At 36.8% G+C, this 18,660-nt stretch overlaps 1 protein-coding gene across 1 annotated transcript; it reads left to right on the top strand.

The window, feature by feature from the left end:
- Nucleotides 1-234: 234 nt before the first annotated feature.
- LOC104111696 (uncharacterized protein At5g03900, chloroplastic) lies at nucleotides 235-17,712 on the top strand. The gene is made up of 13 exons (XM_009621448.4): nucleotides 235-867; nucleotides 5,964-6,071; nucleotides 6,168-6,268; nucleotides 6,400-6,480; nucleotides 9,000-9,072; nucleotides 9,157-9,222; nucleotides 10,899-10,985; nucleotides 11,343-11,408; nucleotides 14,633-14,775; nucleotides 14,863-14,949; nucleotides 15,034-15,097; nucleotides 16,265-16,408; nucleotides 17,196-17,712. Exons 1-13 carry the CDS (start codon nucleotides 490-492, stop codon nucleotides 17,337-17,339), a joined length of 1,542 nt encoding a protein of 513 aa, XP_009619743.1. The 5' UTR covers nucleotides 235-489; the 3' UTR covers nucleotides 17,340-17,712.
- Nucleotides 17,713-18,660: the final 948 nt, after the last annotated feature.

Below are 18,660 nucleotides of genomic sequence, written 5' to 3'. Positions count from 1 at the left end.
GTCTTTGGAATTTTACAATTCTTATGTCCAAACACCCACTAAATAGAGACTAAACCGAGTAATATTTTGACCATTTGGTTCATTATTGGGATAAACAAGCGTTTAGCTATCCCTACTTTTATCCGGATAGCTAATCTCACCATTGTGATATAAAATTTATTTCAAAATTAACTAATGCATATAACTAAATATAAAATACATACAATCTCATGTTCTATTTCGGGATTACTAGCCTTATCCGACCCTAAAGGTAATTATGTCAATGAAATACTCGCATTTTATCTCTTGTAACCAAACAACTTGCGCAAGTTTCCTCTCCTTTCCTTCCCTCACAAAACAAACGACACCAATCCAACCAATTCATCCTCCCGCTTTCCTGAGCAGTGGCTTCTTCTTCACCAAGCAAATTCCAAAAGAAAAATCCCCCCTTTTCCCCCACTTCCCATGGGAAAATCTTGATTAGGAAGATAAAAGAAGAATTGATAGTCAATGGCAGCCATTTCCACATGCTTCTTCACAGTGAGACCCACCAAGACTCAATCCATTGCATTCCCTCGAAAACCCTCTTGCTTTATCCTAAAACCTTCAAGAATACACTCTGGGTCTTTCAGCAAAAACCTGATTTTAAGGCATAATATAAGGAGGAGTTCATCAGTTCATTGTAGTGTTGATGTTGAGGTTAAGGCTGGAGGGATTGTGGAGAGCGATAAGCTGCCGTCAGATGTACGGAAGAGGGCAATGGACGCAGTGGATGCATTGGGAAAGAGGGTTACAGTTGGGGATGTTGCTAGTAAAGCTGGCCTTCAGTTGTCTCAAGCTCAGAAAGCTCTCCAAGCTCTCGCTACTGATACTAATGGCTTCTTGGAGGTGATATTTTCATCTTTTTTTTTGCCCGACCCCTACTTTTCGCTGTGTTGTTGTGTTGTGTTTGACTTGTGAATAGTATTTTTTTTTAATGTGTAAAATCAATTGCTTAGTTTGTGAAAATTATTGGGGGTTTCGTCAATTGATTGTTTGTGTTATTGTATTGTGTTTGTTTGAAGTGACTACACAATTTCCTTTTGTCTAATCTCAACCTCCACGCTGTTCTGTTGAAAATAACTCAACCTCTCCAGAACGAGACCGGATTTCTTACCACTCAGTGGAGGTATCATACATGTGTTAATGTAAGTGGTTACTGGACAGTATGGACTATGGAAGATTCAAGACATGGTAAAACTGAAAGAATACTACTAAAGTTGCCAAATTTGGATATATTTATAAACTTAAATAGCATAAAAGCTCCACCAAGTATTTTGAGTGCCATGTTATCCCTTTACAATGAGTTTCCTATACCCTCCAAATTCAACCTGTTGGGCGCTGGTAGTCCTTATATTTATTTATTTATTTATTACGGATGATTCAAATAAATGATAGACCTGAAAGAGCAGTAATAGAATCACCTAATATATAGTCAAACCTCTCTATAAAAGCCGCGTTTGTTCTAATATTTTTTGGATGCTATAGTGAAGTGATGTTATAAAGGACATATGTTATGACATACATAAAAGTTTGGTTCCGAGAAAACTTGACTTTTATAGTGAATGACTGATTTATAGGGATGCTCTTATAGAGAGGGTTGACTGTAGTTGTATTATAAATTTAACAAATGGATCCACTGAGCTTGAGACAACTGAAGTATTCAGATAGTGCTTCACAGGAATTTATGGACCACACAACAATCCAGAGAGAGAAGTAATGTGGAGTGAGATTGCAGGAATAAGGGGACTTTGGGAACACTGGGTAGTGTGAGGTGACTTCAATGTTGTTAGGTTTGAGAGTGAGAGGCTGAATTGTACCAGAAGATCAAAGGCAATGAAGTTGTTCTCTGAAATTATTCAGGACCTAGATGTTATTGATTTACCTTTACGTGGGGCCCAATATACTTGGTCTAAAGGAGACAATTGTTTGCAAGCCTCGAGAATTGACAAATTCCTTATCTCCAATGATTGGAATGACTCTTTTAATGCTGTGAGACAGATTGCCTTGCCTAAGGTGATTTCAGATCATAGACCAATTATTTTGGAGAGTGGTGACTGGGATGCAACCCCTTTCTTCTTTAAGTTTGAAAACATGTGGCTTCAATCAGAAGGATTTCTAGGCAAACTAAAGAGCTGGTGGCACAAAATTACACATTCACTGGTAGAGCTGAATTTATCCTTATGCAAAAGCTAAAAAGCCTAAAGAAGGATATCACTACCTGGAACAGGGAAGAGCTTGGGAAGGTGGAAACCAGGAAAAACAGGGTACTAGAGGAGCTAATGGCACTAGAATAGGCTGCAGAAGACAGACAATTGACTTTATCTGAGGCGAATCAAATGGTCAGTATAAGAATAGAACTGCAACAATTAGCCAAAGCAGAAGAAATTTCGTGGAGGCAAAAATCAAGGTGTCTTTGGCTTAAAGAAGGGGACAGAAACACCAAATACTTCCAGAAGACTGCCAACTCTCATAGAAGAAGCAATTGCATAGACAAACTCATGGTCGGGGATGAGATCATAGAAGATAGGGAGCAGATAAAGCAGGAGACACTGGATTTTTATGAAAACTTGTACATTGAGCAGGAAAGTTGGAGGCCATCTGCTAATTTTGAAGAAATTGCAACCATTACAGAAGAAGAAAATGAGGGGTTGGAGGCATCTTTCACTGAAGAGGAGGTTCTTGCAACAATTAACTCTAGTGCTCCTGACAAAGCACCAGGACCCGACGGGTACACAATGGCTTTTTACCAGCACTCATGGGAGTTCATTAAACATGACATACTTGCAGCTATGAGTTACTATCACCAGCATTGTTGGATGGATAGGTCGTGTAATGCATTCTTCATTGCGCTCATTCCTAAAAAGAAAGGGGCAATGTAGCTAAGGAACTACAGACCAATTAGTCTAATTGGCAGTGTGTACAAGATCATAGCTAAAGTCCTAGCTGAAAGGTTGAAGAAAGTAATGGAAAAATTGGTCTCAAATCAACAGAATGCATTCATACAAGGAAGGCAAATTACAGACGCTTCACTAATAGCCAACGAGGTCCTTGATTGACTGTTAAAGCAAGGGGATGCAGGGATCCTATGTAAGCTGGACATAGAAAAAGCCTTTGATCAACTGAACTGGACCTACCTCATTTTCATTCTCAGGCAAATAGGATTTGGGGAAAGATGGTTAAAATGGATCAAGTTCAATATCTCCACTGTGAAGTACTCCATTCTAATCAACAGGAGCCCAGTTGGTTTTTTCTCTCCACAGAGGGGATTGAGACAGGGAGACCCACTTTCATCACTCCCAACATCCTGCTTAGCAAATGGGATCAACTGAACTCAGTAGGATGTTGGATAAAGCTAAGCAGCTGCAATGGTTGAAAGGTTTTGATGTTGGGAGAGGAAGCACAGTCAATATTTCTCATCTGCTCTACGCAGATGACACCTTGATTTTCTGTGGGGCAGACAGAAGTCAAGTGCTCTATCTAAATCTAACCCTTGTTATATTTGAAGCTATTTCGGGTCTTCGCAGTTCGCATTAACATGCTCAAAAGTGTAATCTACCCTGTTAATGAGGTGCATAATTTAGAAGACTTGGCTGGAATTTTAGGCTGCAATACTGGATGTTTACCAACTACTTACCTGGGACTTCCACTAGGGGCAAAGTTCAGGTCAGAAGCTATATGGAGTGGGGTCATTGAGAAATTTGAAAAGAAACTTGCTTTTTGGCAGCTGCAGTATTTGTCTATGGGTGGAAGACTAACTCTAATCAGTAGTGTCCTAGACAGCATCCCAACCTACCAGATGTCACTCTTTCCAATGCCTAGTAAGGTCCTGAAGCAGCTTAACAAGATCAGAAGGAACTTTCTATGGGAAGGGACTAAAGATGGTCACAAGTTTCACCTGGTAAAGTGGTCTAAAGTTATCTTACCAAAGCACCAAGGTGGACTAGGGGTCAGGGACTTAGCTTTGCACAACAAATGCTTACTGATGAAATGGCTATGGAGATATACACAAGAGGAGAAGAGCCTATGGAAGAAAGTTGTCAATGCCAAGCATGGAACCCAAAGCCACTGGTGCACCAAGCTATCTAGAGCACCACATGGAGTTGGAGTTTGGAGGAGCATCTGCAAACTCTAGGAGGAGTTCTCACAAAACCACCACTTCGCAGTAGGAGATGGACAACAAATAAAATTCTGGAAGGACAAATGGCTAGGCAACACACCCCTAAGGAATGACTACCCTGCTCTCTTTCAAATGGTTATTGATCCAGACTCAACAGTTCATCAGTGCAGAGAGGGCAACTCGTGAAACATAACATTTAGAAGGAACTTGCAAGATTGGGAATATGAGGATCTGCTCAGACTTCTTTCATTACTCAACAATTTTTCAAGCAACACTCTAGTACCTGACCAGTTCAAACGGGGTAGTTCAGATGCAGGAAAGTACTCAGTCAAAGCAGCCTACAAGTTAGCAGGAACTCATAATGTATTAACTAACCAATGGCCTTGGAAGTTAATATGGAAAATCAAGTTGCCACCCAAAGTCATCTGTTTCAACTAGATTGCACTTTATGAGGCTTGTCTGACACAAGACAACTAAGCTAAGAGGAATTTTCAGATTGTGAATAGATGCTACATGTGTCAGAGGGAGGCAGAAACTCACAGTCATCTTTTTCTTCAATGCCCTGTTGCAACAGATTTATGGAGTATGTTTATATCACTCTTTGGGCTTAGATGGGTCATGCCACATAATATCAGGGATGCTTTTGAGTCTTGGAGTTACAGGAAAATTGATAGCACCATCAGGAAAGTATGGAAGATGATACCAGCAGCTATTTTTTGGAGCATTTGGAATGAAAGAAACAACAGGTGTTTCGATGGAGTATCAACTTCTCCTCACAAACTCAAGGCCAGATGCTTCATGTATTTGTATAACTGGGCTTATCTTTCCCCTATTGACTCCCCCAATAGTTTTTTGAATTTTGTTAGCTCCCTAGTACTAGTATAAACATTTGTAAGGAGCTCACAATTACTACACTCTTTTGTAATTTATGCATCTTCTTGATGCCGTTAATGAAACAAATTACTTCATAAAAAAAAAGGTTCTTAAACTATTTTAGGATGTGTATCATAAAAACAGTGAGTTCCACCTCAGGTCCTTCAAGTTCTACTTGTTTAGTGCCTATGGTCATCACATTGAATATCAGCCAAAAGAACCTCTAAAAGTAAAATCTCTAGCTCAAATGGCTTAGTTAATTTTTTTCGGTTAGATATTATTTTTGATAAGGATAGGGAACAATGAAAAGAGAAATAAATGCAACACATATTTTCCTCTACATTTTCTTTCTTTTAATTTGTGAAGATTTTAATTGATCTTCAGCTAAAATATCATAATTTCCATTGTGTGAGCCAGATATTTGACTTTCCGAAGGTTGATTCAACCAGAAATTTATATTAGGATATTAATGCCAAGCAATTAGATTTGGAGGACGTAATGGTCAGATATAATTTTTTAAGAGTGTCACTGCATTTTTATGAATAGTGAAGGACCTTTGTTGCCATTAGCACATTTTACCCATGAAGCTTAAATTGGCAACAAGGTAAAGTTTTCGTTAGTTTGATTAAATCAACCTTTTAGAGAAAATAGAAAAGGTTAACACGAAGGATATTAACGATATGCTTAAGAGTGATGGACATTGGTAACTGTAAAGTTCACAAGATCCAACGCAAGGTTAATGTATGCTGTGTCTGTTGACAATTTTGTTCAAGACTCTATTAGATTTTTATGGGTGAGTCCTCTAAAATTTTGTAGAATATAATTTACAAATTGAAATTTTTACTTCTTTCTTTTGGAAGTTGATCACCCTTTAATGGATGACTTGAAGAGCAATGCATTTATTCCACTTCTTGATTGTTTATTGAGATTTTGGCTAATATGTTTTTGGCAGGTGTCAGATGAAGGTGATGTCCTTTATGTATTTCCTAAGGATTATCGTTCAAATCTCACCGCTAAATCATTTAGGATGAAGGTTGAGCCTTTCCTGGAGAAAGCAAAGGTATTAGTCCTTTTTTATTGTTGATTTCAGTGCGTGTTATTTTGAATAGGTTTACCCATAATAGTTCTCTTCTGAGTGAGTCTCGATACTTTGCAGCTTGCAGGTGAATACTTAGTGAGGGTTTCCTTTGGTACAGCATTAATTGCTTCAATTGTCATTGTCTATACAACCATAATTGCTATCCTCTCTAGTAGAAGGTATCTGGAGACATACCAAACGTCTTGGAATCATTTTCTGCCTACTTTTGCTTGAAATAATTATTTTTCTAAAATCATCATTGTTTCCTTTCTAATGGGCCATTTGTTTCTGACATTTGCTTTCTTTACAGTGAAGAAGACAATCGGGGAAGACGAGGCAGATCTTATGACAGTGGTTTCACATTTTACTTAAGTCCAACTGATTTATTCTGGTAATTATAATTTGAGCATTATTTTGGAAGAAGCAAGGTGGCTCTAGGTGCAGTTGTTTTTGGATTTGTTTTGCTTCTTGAAGTTTATAAAGGGCCTCACATATGGTCTCCTCTGAACATTAGCTTTTTTATTTTCCTGATAACCGATCAATCCCCGAAGAGCAGTGGAGCACGGTGTGGATAATGGGCCCACCCCTCTACCCTTCTCTTCTTAAATACCAGACTTTTGTCTGCAACAAGGTTTGAATCCGTGACGTGTGCCTATCCCACACATCATGCGCTGTGCTCTTACGACTAGACCATGGGGGCTGGTCTCCTTTGAGCATTCATGTCCTTGTACTTTCGACTGATTCCAAGGTTTTTTTGTTATGTTTATAAGTTGTAACAGAATGAGAAATATAGTGTTTTCTTTTCCTTTATTCGGTATTTAACTTATTACCCCACCTGAGTCAACCTTATTTGTAGGATTTATTTTCCTTATTGTTGGTGTTGTCCAGCTTGGTTTATACTTTTTAGTTTTTACAACAGATCCGTCCAGAAAATGAGAAAACAAATGGCCCTATTGTTGACTCTTTTACTAGTAGCTATGAGCCACCACCTCTGCTGCTTGAGATATACTAGTTTCATCACTGGCTTTTGTTTCTTCCTATAAGCTTGCTTTGATAGATTGAATCCCTCTATTGCTCTCTTTCATGTACTGTTTTCAGACCCCCAGTCTGCTTTCATTCTCAAGACAATGAGGTGTTTGAGTTCTTTACAGTCAGCTAGGATATATTATGGACAGACAGCTAGGAGGGGGTGGGGGGAAGTAATTTTTTGGTGGCAGCAGCATTGGTCATGGTCTGGCTAAGAGCTGGCACCATTGTTCGAAGGCTGAGGGGTTTTATGAGGGATGAGAAAAAGTAGTTAGGCCCAGATGCTGCTTAGTGGTCTGTCCTAGCGGTACAACAGAATCTATTTTACTTTGTCTTGATGATTTTTAGCAGGGGTGTTGGTGGCCTATACTGTCACAAAAATAACAAGATATAGTGTTTTTTTTCTTCCAACAAATGGATGTAAAACACGCACTCAAAAAAGATACAGATCAACTGCGATTTTTTCATACAGAACCATCTCAAAAAACATGTTCTAGGTTAGTTCCTTCTTATTTTATCAGTTTTCTAGCTGTGAAGATCAAGCGACTATTGATCTTCAAAAGCATATTATATGTTGTGAATGCCCCGAGTCCAGTGTCCTTCTCAAGGCAAGCAAAGGGAAGAACTAGGGCCAACTGGTTGTCAATGGTAGTGTGGAACACGTTGTGCCATTTCTCTCTTGGCTTCTTAGTATCTGCTTGAGTGGCGTTTCACCTCCCTGTATTCGTTTTAGTCTCAAACTTAAGCAATTAAAATACAAATTACAATCCTGCATTGAGGGAGGCGAGCTTAGAATAAACCAACCTTGAGTTGCACCCAAGGGTGTGGCCTAGTGGTCAGTAAAGTGGATTGAGAACCATGAGGTCTCAGGTTTGGTGGACAGAGTTACTCTTTACCTGCGCTGGTTGGAGGTGGAAGGTACTTCGTGGAACTAGTCGGATGCACGCAAGTTGACACGGACACCACGGTTATTTAAAAAAAATAATAATAAACCAACCTTGAGTTCAGGTACTTCAGATTAAGTGTTCCTTTGAGTTGCGCAAGACCCCATAGTGATGGTTGAGGCAGAAACATAAGTAAGATGAGTAGAATCTTTTTTTTTCGAGAATGGTAACATTTTATAAAAAGAACAGCACAAAGATTGTGCAGTTAGAAGTGACAAAAATACATACTCCAAGAAAAAACAAAAAAAGATAAGAACCCCCCTGCAACTAAAACTTACAGGGAGTCTATGATGTCAAGTATGGATTCACTATCATATACATGCATTTTTTACAGCAAAAAAGAAAAAGTAGTAAACAGTTCATTTTTATTATCTGAATGGATTTCCTTTCTCCTCAAAACATCTGGAGTTCCTTTCATTCCAGACTGTCCATCAAATACAGGCTGGGATCATCTGCCACCATTTCTTCTGCCATACACCACCTATCACACCACCCCAACATCTCAAGAGGTCAGTTGTATCATTTGGCATGATCCAATTCATTCTGACTATGCTCAGAAACAAGTGTCACAATTGAGTTAATCTAAATAAAAGGAGCTTTATTCATTTGAAAAAGTAACAGTAGTAGCACTAAGACAGTTTTATCTTTTCCTTTTTTCTTGATCGATTGGTAACCATAACAGCGAGCCTAATGTCCTAAAAGTACTATCTTTCGCTCTAAGGTATTGCATGCAAGAGCTTTTAGTGCTTAACTGTTTAGAAAAAATATAGTTATTTCTCACATTTTAACGTTCTGACCTAGAAACTGTGATACATGTATTGACAGTGACCCATATATGAGTGAGCATATGATGCCTTTTCCATTTTGAAATATTATGTAGCATGGTTAGAAGCTTCATTATAGAACTGGGCACCTTTCTAATCTACTAAGTTTCTTTTAGGTATTGGGATCCATACTATTATAGGAGACAACGAGTTCGCAAAGAAAGTGGTGGGATGAACTTCATTGAATCTGTATGTGTTAAAAGGCATTGGAGCAGATGCTTTTATATTTGCATCTGATTCTGACATGACTAACAGTTGTTGCTCAATTTGTAGGTTTTCTCCTTTGTATTTGGTGATGGTGATCCAAATCAAGAGATTGAAGAGGAGAGGTGGAAGTTGGTAATAATTGAGCACTGAATTTAGCGGTCCGTTGCTTTTTTTTTTTCCTTATCTTTTTTCTGCGGTGGGGGTGGGCTTGGGCATGTGAATCATGGGAGAGGAACTGGAAGATGATGGCCTTCGGTGGAATTAGAATTTTACACATGTTGGATAGAGTTGCAACCACTAAGCTACAACTCCAAGCCTAGCGGTCTATCGTTTTCAATATTTCATTGCTGACATTGTGATTACTTGTCTGCTTTTATGTTTTCCTCTTTTCTTCCTGCTTCTGGTAACTCTTTGCTTGCTTTTTAGTTGTTGGTTAGTCTCTACCCACTTAAAATGGCATGAGATATTAAGATGTTCTATTTTAATTGTTTTGGATAACAACATTTTCTTCAACAATCAGTTGTTTTATTTTAGTTGTTTCTTTACAGCATCATCTTTTTGCACTTATGAATTTTTTGCCTATCTAGCTACCTTATCAAAAAAAAAAAAGATACCTTATTAACACCCAGGACATTACTGCGGTAATTTTGTTTAGATAAGAGGGTAGGTATCCTGGATGAAGTTATCGTTGCTTCAATCTTTTTAAGTGTCTATCATACAGACAACTAAGAAGGTGACTTGTAGTCATACCTTTGTATCTGAGTTTGGTGAGAAATACTCTGAAGGGAGGGATGTGCGATTCCCTTTTTTTTTTGGGGGGGGGGGGGGGAGAAAATGTCAATGCTCCTCTCATTGTCTCACGATTCTACTTGGGTAATTGAGCGATGAATAGAAAGAGTGAGGAAGTACATTTTTGCATGGTGGCTATTTAGGATTATCAGCGCTTACTGTTAACTTTTTCTTTCTTCGGGCTGGGAATGAATTAAAATTTGGTTGACTATTGGATCATGGGTGTATGATTTTCCATAATGAATAATTGGCTGAAAATTGGCTTCTTACTTTATCAATCATTGGATCTTGGATGCAATAAATTAGTGGCTTAATGCCCTTTGCTGAGCTACTTCAAAAGGAATTATAAACTTTTATTTAGTCTATTGAGTGCCTTTATGGTTACGTTGATCTTCATTTCTGATACTAAACTAAAAGGACACTCAAAGAAGTTTGAAGTCAAAGAAAGGGATCCGCAACTGTTGGTGCAGAAAATAGAGAAGAATAATGAGAAAAATGCCTGCAACGTGTTTTATTATTGCAAGCTATTTAAAAACAATAGACAATTGGAAAACATAACACAATCTTGGAGTAATAATAATTTGGCATCTAATCACGTTGAGTGTTGTGTTGTTTTGCTAGTTTTAGTAGTGCCGATATCTGCTGATTTTCGTATCCTAGTTTAGAAAAATAGAAACAGATTGGGTTGAATTTGGTGACTTCTCATAGCCCCATGTTTAATATCCGATGGAACTTCTAGCCTTAGATGATACTGAAGAAACACGCTAATAGCTTGAAAGTGTCTACTCTGATGACCAAATAAGAACTCTTCTTAACTCACCAAGTGATTTCATTTGGGACACTCAGTGTGAGGCATTACTTTGTCATTGAAATGGTATGTTTGTACAATGTTTGAGCTATTTACTTTCTGATTTTAATAGTTTAATATATCTACAGTCGCTAACTTTTACATTTTTATGTTATAATCAGATATTTCTTGTAATATGTAGTAGTTACCATTGTCTAAAAACTTTTTGCAGGTAGGGCAATATATATCATCAAATGGTGGCGTTGTTGCTGCTGAAGAACTTGCTCCCTTTCTTGATGTGGAGACTCCTAACAAAACGGTACTTGATCGGCTGTACATGATCGAAATGTTGGATTTCTTTTTCATTATTGTTTGCTTTTTCTTTCTGCTGACACTGCAGAAGTTTTGCTATAATTTTTGTTTATACGGCGTTTTCAGGAAAACTATTTTCAAATCCATTGAACATTTGATAACCCAAGGGTTCATGTTTTCATGATCCAGTGCCTAATATCTTGTTAATTGTCTTTCTTGCTTTATTTCTGTGTTTTTTGCACTCCATTATCTAGCTCTTGAACTGTGGTGATTAGTCTAGCACTTGCTTATGTCTTTAAAATTTGGCTTGAAAACTGATCTGAATTGACCTATGAATTACCTCTCTGTGGTTTTTTCCTGACAGGATGATGAGTCCTACATCCTTCCGGTGCTTTTGCGGTTTGATGGTCAACCAGAAGTAGATGAGGAGGTATGGAAAAGCTCTATCTGTAATATATTTGTTTGAATTTTTCACTTCAGATTATTATGGATGAAGGCTTTTTCCGTGCACATGGCTTTATAAAAGGATTAGGTGTGCTCTGCGATAGTGCAACCTTGGCTTCAAGATATCTCGAGGATCATTTTTAGCTTCTGAATTTTCTTGTGTGAAGTCTCCAGTGTCATTTTCTGAAACCTAGCGGGGCGATAGACATCAGAAGTTATTAAACTTCTGTGAATTTGTCAGTTGACCCACTAAACTTTTATCTCCTCACTTCAAATAAACCCTTATTAACACTCTTGCCTCTGCCAGCCGTTTCATTTAGACTCTTCACTCTGTTGCATGGAATCTCCAATATGTAAGGTACTTGTGTTGATTGGTTATGACATGGATATGGTACCTTGTACATTCTAAAGAATCTGCCAAAAATTTAACATACTCATCTCAGATTCAGACCTGAACTCTAGCCGAATCATAATTTCGAGCTGTTTGAAAGAGCATTGGTTATCATAAGTTGATCCTGAAGGGATATCTGAAAAGGTTAAATATATCCTCCAAATTTCGAAGTGAGTCAAATCTTATTCCTAATCTACAGATCATCACACTATACTAAAAGTGGGAAGACCCTAATGTCAAACTTGAATTACCAAAACTTAACTGACCTTTTTAACCTTCAATCAATCATTACTCCTCTAATATTTTGTACAAGAATGTAAATACACATTTAAATCAATATTACTCCCTCACATTTGAATACTATACACTGCATCAGCCACCATACTGTCTCTTTAATATATCAAATATAATCTTTAATGTATTTGGTATTCTTTGAAAACTCCCGTGTTCTTTGTATTCCCATCTAGAGTAAATTCATGGGATGTTTATTTTGTCCATATTCCATTTGAAATACGAAAAGTCATGTTTGCTACTTGTACTATTTTATAACAACCAAAAGTGGTAGATTCTTGGGCACCAATATACCATGAATGCTTGGGCTACTCTAAAAATTCTTAAAATATGATGAGAATCACAAAGTATTGCTGATTTCAACATAGAACAAGGATGTTCATCAAAGAAAGAAAACGAGACAAGCAACTTCTCTTAAAGGAACCAAAAGTGGAGCTCTTTGTCTCCCACCTGGCTGGACTTTAAATCTATCATCATTCTTTGTCAGGCAATTTTCTATGTGATTTTTTCCATATATATTCTGAATTTTTCTCTTCTTTCCATTTCGTAAAACTCTTTGGTCAAATTTAGTATGTTATTTTACATCTTAAACTTGCTGGCTAAATCACTGTTATCTCCTTATGATCGTATCTTCCGCAGATCAATTTCATCTCAAAGTTATTTCTTGGACATTCTGTGTACTTTTTCACGTTTGCTCTCTATTATGACTTTTCATTTTTTGTATGAGACCACACAATTAGGTTATGGTAAAAGTAGTGAAAATAAAAAGAAAAAGAGTTAGGAAAGCACACACATGAAAAACTCATCTCAACCCCAATAGGTATATTGTACATTCCTTAATGGAGGCTACAACATTTCTTTTGCATTTTTTCCCGGAAGGAGTTCGCCTTGTGTTTGTACATATGGAACCAAGTGGAGATTACTCGAAATATGAAAGTTATCCCCCCAATTAACCAATTATGGTCAATGAAGACGATAAAGGAACAACTAAAGATTTAATGTAAGTGGAATAGGAAAACGAGGCAGCATGAGGAAAATGGCCCTAATGAAAATGCCAAAGGCGAATGCAATTCAGTCTTCGATTTAGCAGCATAAGTAGCATTCGCTAAAGATGAAAACATGCAAAAATTGTGAATTTTGGATCTCAAGTTCAAGATAAAGACTTTTGTTGTATATCAGCACTTTTGGAAGAATACATTGGTTATATTGGAGCATAATTTTGAATACTTTGTGGATGCATTAGATTGGGATGCCATACATAGATAACTTAGGAGTAAATAGCAACACAAAGAGCACTATTTATGTGATGCACTTCTTTTTAAACATTGAATAACCAGAAGAATATACAAAGTCTTACTTGTATGCGTACATCATGAAGCTACTGGCTATGTATGTCATGTACTACTGCTTTAAATGACAACCATGGAAACAAAAGAGAAAGGTCCAGACTATTATTATATATATGGAATATTATTACATAAATTTGTGATTGACATGTACATAGAGAGGTAGAAACAAGGAAATTTGAATATTTTATGAAGAGAAATTTTAGAAGGAACATATCAAATGACAATAATGTATAGTATTATGGAGAACATTGAAGAGATATAGTGGGTAAAGAACAACTATTCATGGCATATTCATTAGAGGTCTTGAGTAAATTTATTTTATGACTAATAAAGCTAAGATAAATAAGAAGAAGAAAGAAGAGAAAGGTTCAAGATATTTTTCAGATTTCTCTGTTCAAATTTGGATATCAAGAGGAGGTAAAGTGATGCAAAAATTCCAGGAACCTCTGCTGCATATTCAATATGTAATATCAACATTCATCATTTTGAACATGAAACTTCTATTTTTTTTTATCTTGAATTATAGCTCAAATACCTTTTATTTTCTAAGTGATATTTAAATAATTTGTACAAATTAACCAGGGATATACGTGCAACGTACGTGTCCAGAAACTAGTTTGGATAATAAAGCTCAAGATATGGTATAAAGAAGTCATTTCTATTTTTTTTATTCCGGATTTAGACATCAACAATTTAAATGAAAATAGAAATGTTGAACTAAAAGAAACAACAAAGGGGACTATGAAAGAGAGTCACTGCTATAATATGCATGGTGATGTAAGCATTTGTTTCATTTTAGCTCATCTTTTTTCTTTCTCGATGTCTATTAAAGGTTTTTTCTGCATTCGAATACAAAGAGCACCTCTTTACTTCAATGATCAAATTAAAAGTAGTGGTTGATTTGCCGTATTGTGTATATTGCAAGGTGTCTGGCATTTGCATAGAAGTTTGGGACCTAATGTAAATGTTCTTATAGTTTCTTATGCAAGCAACCAACATAGGGCGCTGTGTTGTAAAGTGATATGAAGGGCTACTGAGGCAAGTAGGTCTGGGGGCTATTTGCATAAGTCCGTGGTTGTTGAGGAGCTTTTGATGTCTCTTTCCCTATGTTGCGGGCCCAATAATCTTTTTACACTCCACTATTCTCTCACGTTCTTGTCGTATAATTTTTTTTTCCAGGGAAATATCCTGTACCGATTTCCATCTCTTCAGCGTACGGCTGCTCCACAAAGAAGTGGAAGGAAGGAGTATGTAGGAAAAAGATGGACTGACTGGGTTGGACAGGTGGAAAGATTTCTGCAAGAAAAGAAGTGGCAATTTAGGTATCATTTGTCTTGGTTGTTGGTGATTTGAATTCATCACCTATGGATTTAACTTTAAGTTCTCTAACATGGGTGTTTACATTTCAGTAAAACAAGCTCATCAGAAAAGGCATTGGTCATTGGATTGGGTGGGCTCAATCTGTTTGGAGTCATTATTCTTGGTACCATGTTGAAGTATGGGTCTCCATGTGGTCTTTAGACTTTTCAAGTTTTGCTTCTACATTTTTCTTACATCTATCACTTAACTGTATTTTGAAGGAACATGACAGTCAGTCCAAGTAGCTTCATCTCATTTGTGTCAGAGATATTTCCATTACTTCAGGTATCATCTGTAGTATCGTTCCTGAGCAAAACTTGTTTTAGTGTATTATATCATCCAAGTATTGAGATCATTCACGTCTGCAACTGTTTAGTTCTCACTTGAGAACATTCATGTTGTATGCAATCACAGCATATAAAGACTTCTTGACATCTTTTTGGGTGATAAAAAAACATGGAGCTGATTACTTCATTTGGTTATTTTGCTCTTTTTCTTTCAATGTCATTTAGTGCATCAAGAATTTAATACTCTTTTGAACTGGATGATCTGCTTGATTAGTTGTAAAGTGACTCGGTAACTGCGAAAACATTATCTTGAAATATGGCTTGCAGTTTGTTAAAGGCTTATTTGAGGCGCACTTAAACGTTGAAGCTCAGTTAAAGCTAGATTATGAGCTTCCCCTTGCTTATGTGGCGCTGTAGTGTTTGCGCTAAGGTGCTAAGGTGTGCGGTTCATCACCCATGGGTTGTGTTTTTAAGCGGCAGTGCTATAATAAATATAGCTGGCAAACTAATAAATTAATTTTTAATAAAAGCTATTAATGAGTTTTTAATTATTAGGAATAAGAAATTAAATGCTGATAAAAGGAAAGGAATAAGAGATTAATTCTTTTAGTATAAGAAAACTAGTTTTGAAAACATAAAATTACATCTTCTCATACAAATAAAAAATAAAAAAACTTAAGATGGTTTTTAAGCTTGATTGACTTTCTTTTTACTTTGAATATTTTACGTAATTATAGTTATTTCAATTATTTTTTTCTAAATAGTTATCTTTTGAGTTTGTAATCATTTTTTGTTGCATTACATATATATTTTTTCATTTCTTCTTTTTTAAGCGCCTTTCTTCGTTAAAGCTCATGCTTTAATTCCTCTGCCCCTGCAGACTTTTGCACTTTTCACATTTCACTACTCTGGTTGCCTGATTGTTATTACTTAAATTTTACCATGATCGAGCCTGAAATCATCTGCTATTTGTGAATTTTGGCCTCAGGTAAAGTAGATTAATTATAGTAAACTCAAGCGCTAGACAATAATTGCAAACAAAATGTCTTGATTGATTCTTATATCATGCAGTCTTTAATGTGACTCGGATGTATTCATTTGTTTTTTGGAAGTAAATAAGCATTTCAAAGTACTCATTTTTTAACTGTATGGTATTACTTGGCAGATTTATGCTGGCTCGTTTTTCACCATTCCCCTGATCCGATGGTTTCTTGTTCGAAAGAGAAATGCTGATATTGAAAGAAGAAATCAAACAAGGGAACAATATGCACGAGCACTTGAACGGCCTGACCTGTCACTGCAGCGAAAGGTATGAATAGTTTTCTGCTTAGTTTGCTAATGTTTTCCCCATTTCAGAACTTCAGTTTCCTCACTTCAAATTGCACATTTTACAATAATAACATCTATATCTAAGAAAACCTAGCTATACATAATTAATTGTTTTTTTGGGGGGGCGTGGGGGCGGGTGAGAAGGTGTTTAGAACTTGGATTGCATGATTATGTTATTCTGTGGTCCTATCATCCTACCTTAAGTTAATGGAGGCAGCTGCCATACATCTTTACTTGAAACGTCTATTGGGTTATGAGTTCGTTAAATCAAATCCCATATGAGAATGCTTCTTGGAAGGAGTGCCATGCACAATCTTTAGTAAATGCTACATGTTGCTAAAGAAAACTTAAGAAAATGCTGGTAAAGCAATATGTGGCTGGCGAAGTTGTTTATACTTGGTTATAGTCTGAAGTATTATTTGGATATTTAACATGTAACTCTGCAAGTGGAAAGGAAAAAGTAGAGGGGACCTCTTAATTTGGCAAGAAGTGGACAGTAGATCCTTTTTTTTTTTGGTGTGTGTGTGTGTGTGTTGGGGAAGGGGGGGGGGGGGGTTATGATCCTTATACAATCTTCTACCACGCTAAACAATCCAATATTTGAGTTTCTATAAGATTTATATCTGGTATTTTAGGATTTTGTCAGGCTTTACTTGACAAGGCAATACTTGTGATGCTTGATTATGTTCACAACATTTGCTACTAACATCTAGGCATGCCTATTTTCAATAGCTCCCAACTATCTTAACTATTTCTATAATTTTCAGCTTCTGAGTGCCCGGGATATGGCACAGAGGACTTTTATTGGCCAAGATCGAATTGTTTACAGTACAGACAAGGACTTATACGAGCAAGATTATGATGCACAACAATGGGAGCAGAGATTCCGAGAAATTGAGAAGTCCGAATAGATGTTGTTACTTGAAGATTCTTTTGTCCTGTAAATTCTTGAGTTCCATACACAAAGACTCGGATAAATTATGCCTTTCATCGACTCCAGCAGCAACATGCTCTGAGGAGAATTGGAGCATTCCAAACAGTAGATTTTGATGCAATCAAAACATAAATCCAGATCTGAGAACCACAAGATTCAATAGAGTAGTTTATTAAGAATTTACAAGTTGTGTACTCAGTGTAACATATTGTCTGCTACAAAGGGCTGGTTTTCACGATAAAATTAGCCTCGGTATGACATTTAGTTCATTAAGATGTTAGGTGTGGTTATTCTGTATGTTGAATTAGAAAACATTTTTCTAGACACAATTAATTGAATATTTTCTGAAAGCACTGAACACTGTTCATACTATTCCATGCAAAACCACGATATAGGGGATAGTGTAATTAACGATGAACAATTAACGACGAACTATTCTTAGCACTCCGTTTTGTTTATTCGAGACCTTGGGAGGTGGCACCTGCAGAGGGTTGGTTGCAGAAGCTTGGTCGCATCTGCGAGAGCTTGGTCGCATCTGCGATATTTGCATGGATTGCATCTGCGGACCATTTTGTCACTTTTGCTGTGTCGCACTTGTGATTGCATTTTTGCATCTGGAAAAGTAAAGGGCTTCGAGGTTAGTTATTTTTTCTCCATTTTGAGACCTAGACTTCGTAAAGAGGCATTGTTGGGAGGATTTTCATTCCAACTTTCAAAGGTTAGTAATTCTAACGTAGTTTTGATTAATTATCATGATTCCCTATAAATTTTTACCCTAAATATAGAAGTTCAAAGTGTAGAAATTGAGGCTTTGGGTTTATACTTGAGAGAATTAATTCTAAAGATTTAGACCTTGATTTAAAGTCCGATTTTGATGCAAATCACATATTTGAGCTCGGGGGTGAATGAGTCATCAGAATTTGATTTTAATTTCGGATTTCAACCATGTGGGCTCGAGTTGACTTTCTGTTGACTTTTCTAAATTAGGTAAATGTCCAACCTTTTTAATAAAAGAATGATTCCTAAGGCATGTCTTGACTTATCTAAGTATTATTTGGCTAGATTCGAGTTGTTTGGAAGCTTGTTCTTAAAGGAAAACTGGTATTGTATTGTTGAACTTGTTCCGGAAGAGGTAGATATGGTTAATCTTGACTTGAGGGAATTAAGTTGTAAATAGTTTATTTGCTATGTGCTAAGTGTGTTGGGCCAACGTATATGCATGGTGACGAGCATATATGCGTTGCCAGGGTTATAGCATGCTCGAGTAGAATTAGTGTTATTCATGCCTTGCCTGATTC

Source organism: Nicotiana tomentosiformis, chromosome 5 (genome assembly GCF_000390325.3).
Source record: "Nicotiana tomentosiformis chromosome 5, ASM39032v3, whole genome shotgun sequence".
NCBI classification, from domain to species: Eukaryota; Viridiplantae; Streptophyta; class Magnoliopsida; order Solanales; family Solanaceae; genus Nicotiana; species Nicotiana tomentosiformis.
Note: the sequence above shows the minus strand (reverse complement) of the source record. Positions and strands in the feature narration are given on the sequence as shown.

Coding starts and splice junctions, on each gene's coding strand:
- LOC104111696 (XM_009621448.4), top strand. CDS start 490: ATGGCAGCCATTTCCACATGCTTCTTCACAGTGAGACCCACCAAGACT. Junction 6,072..6,167: donor CTTTCCTGGAGAAAGCAAAG/GTATTAGTCCTT, acceptor GATACTTTGCAG/CTTGCAGGTGAATACTTAGT. Junction 14,776..14,862: donor GAAAAGAAGTGGCAATTTAG/GTATCATTTGTC, acceptor TTTACATTTCAG/TAAAACAAGCTCATCAGAAA.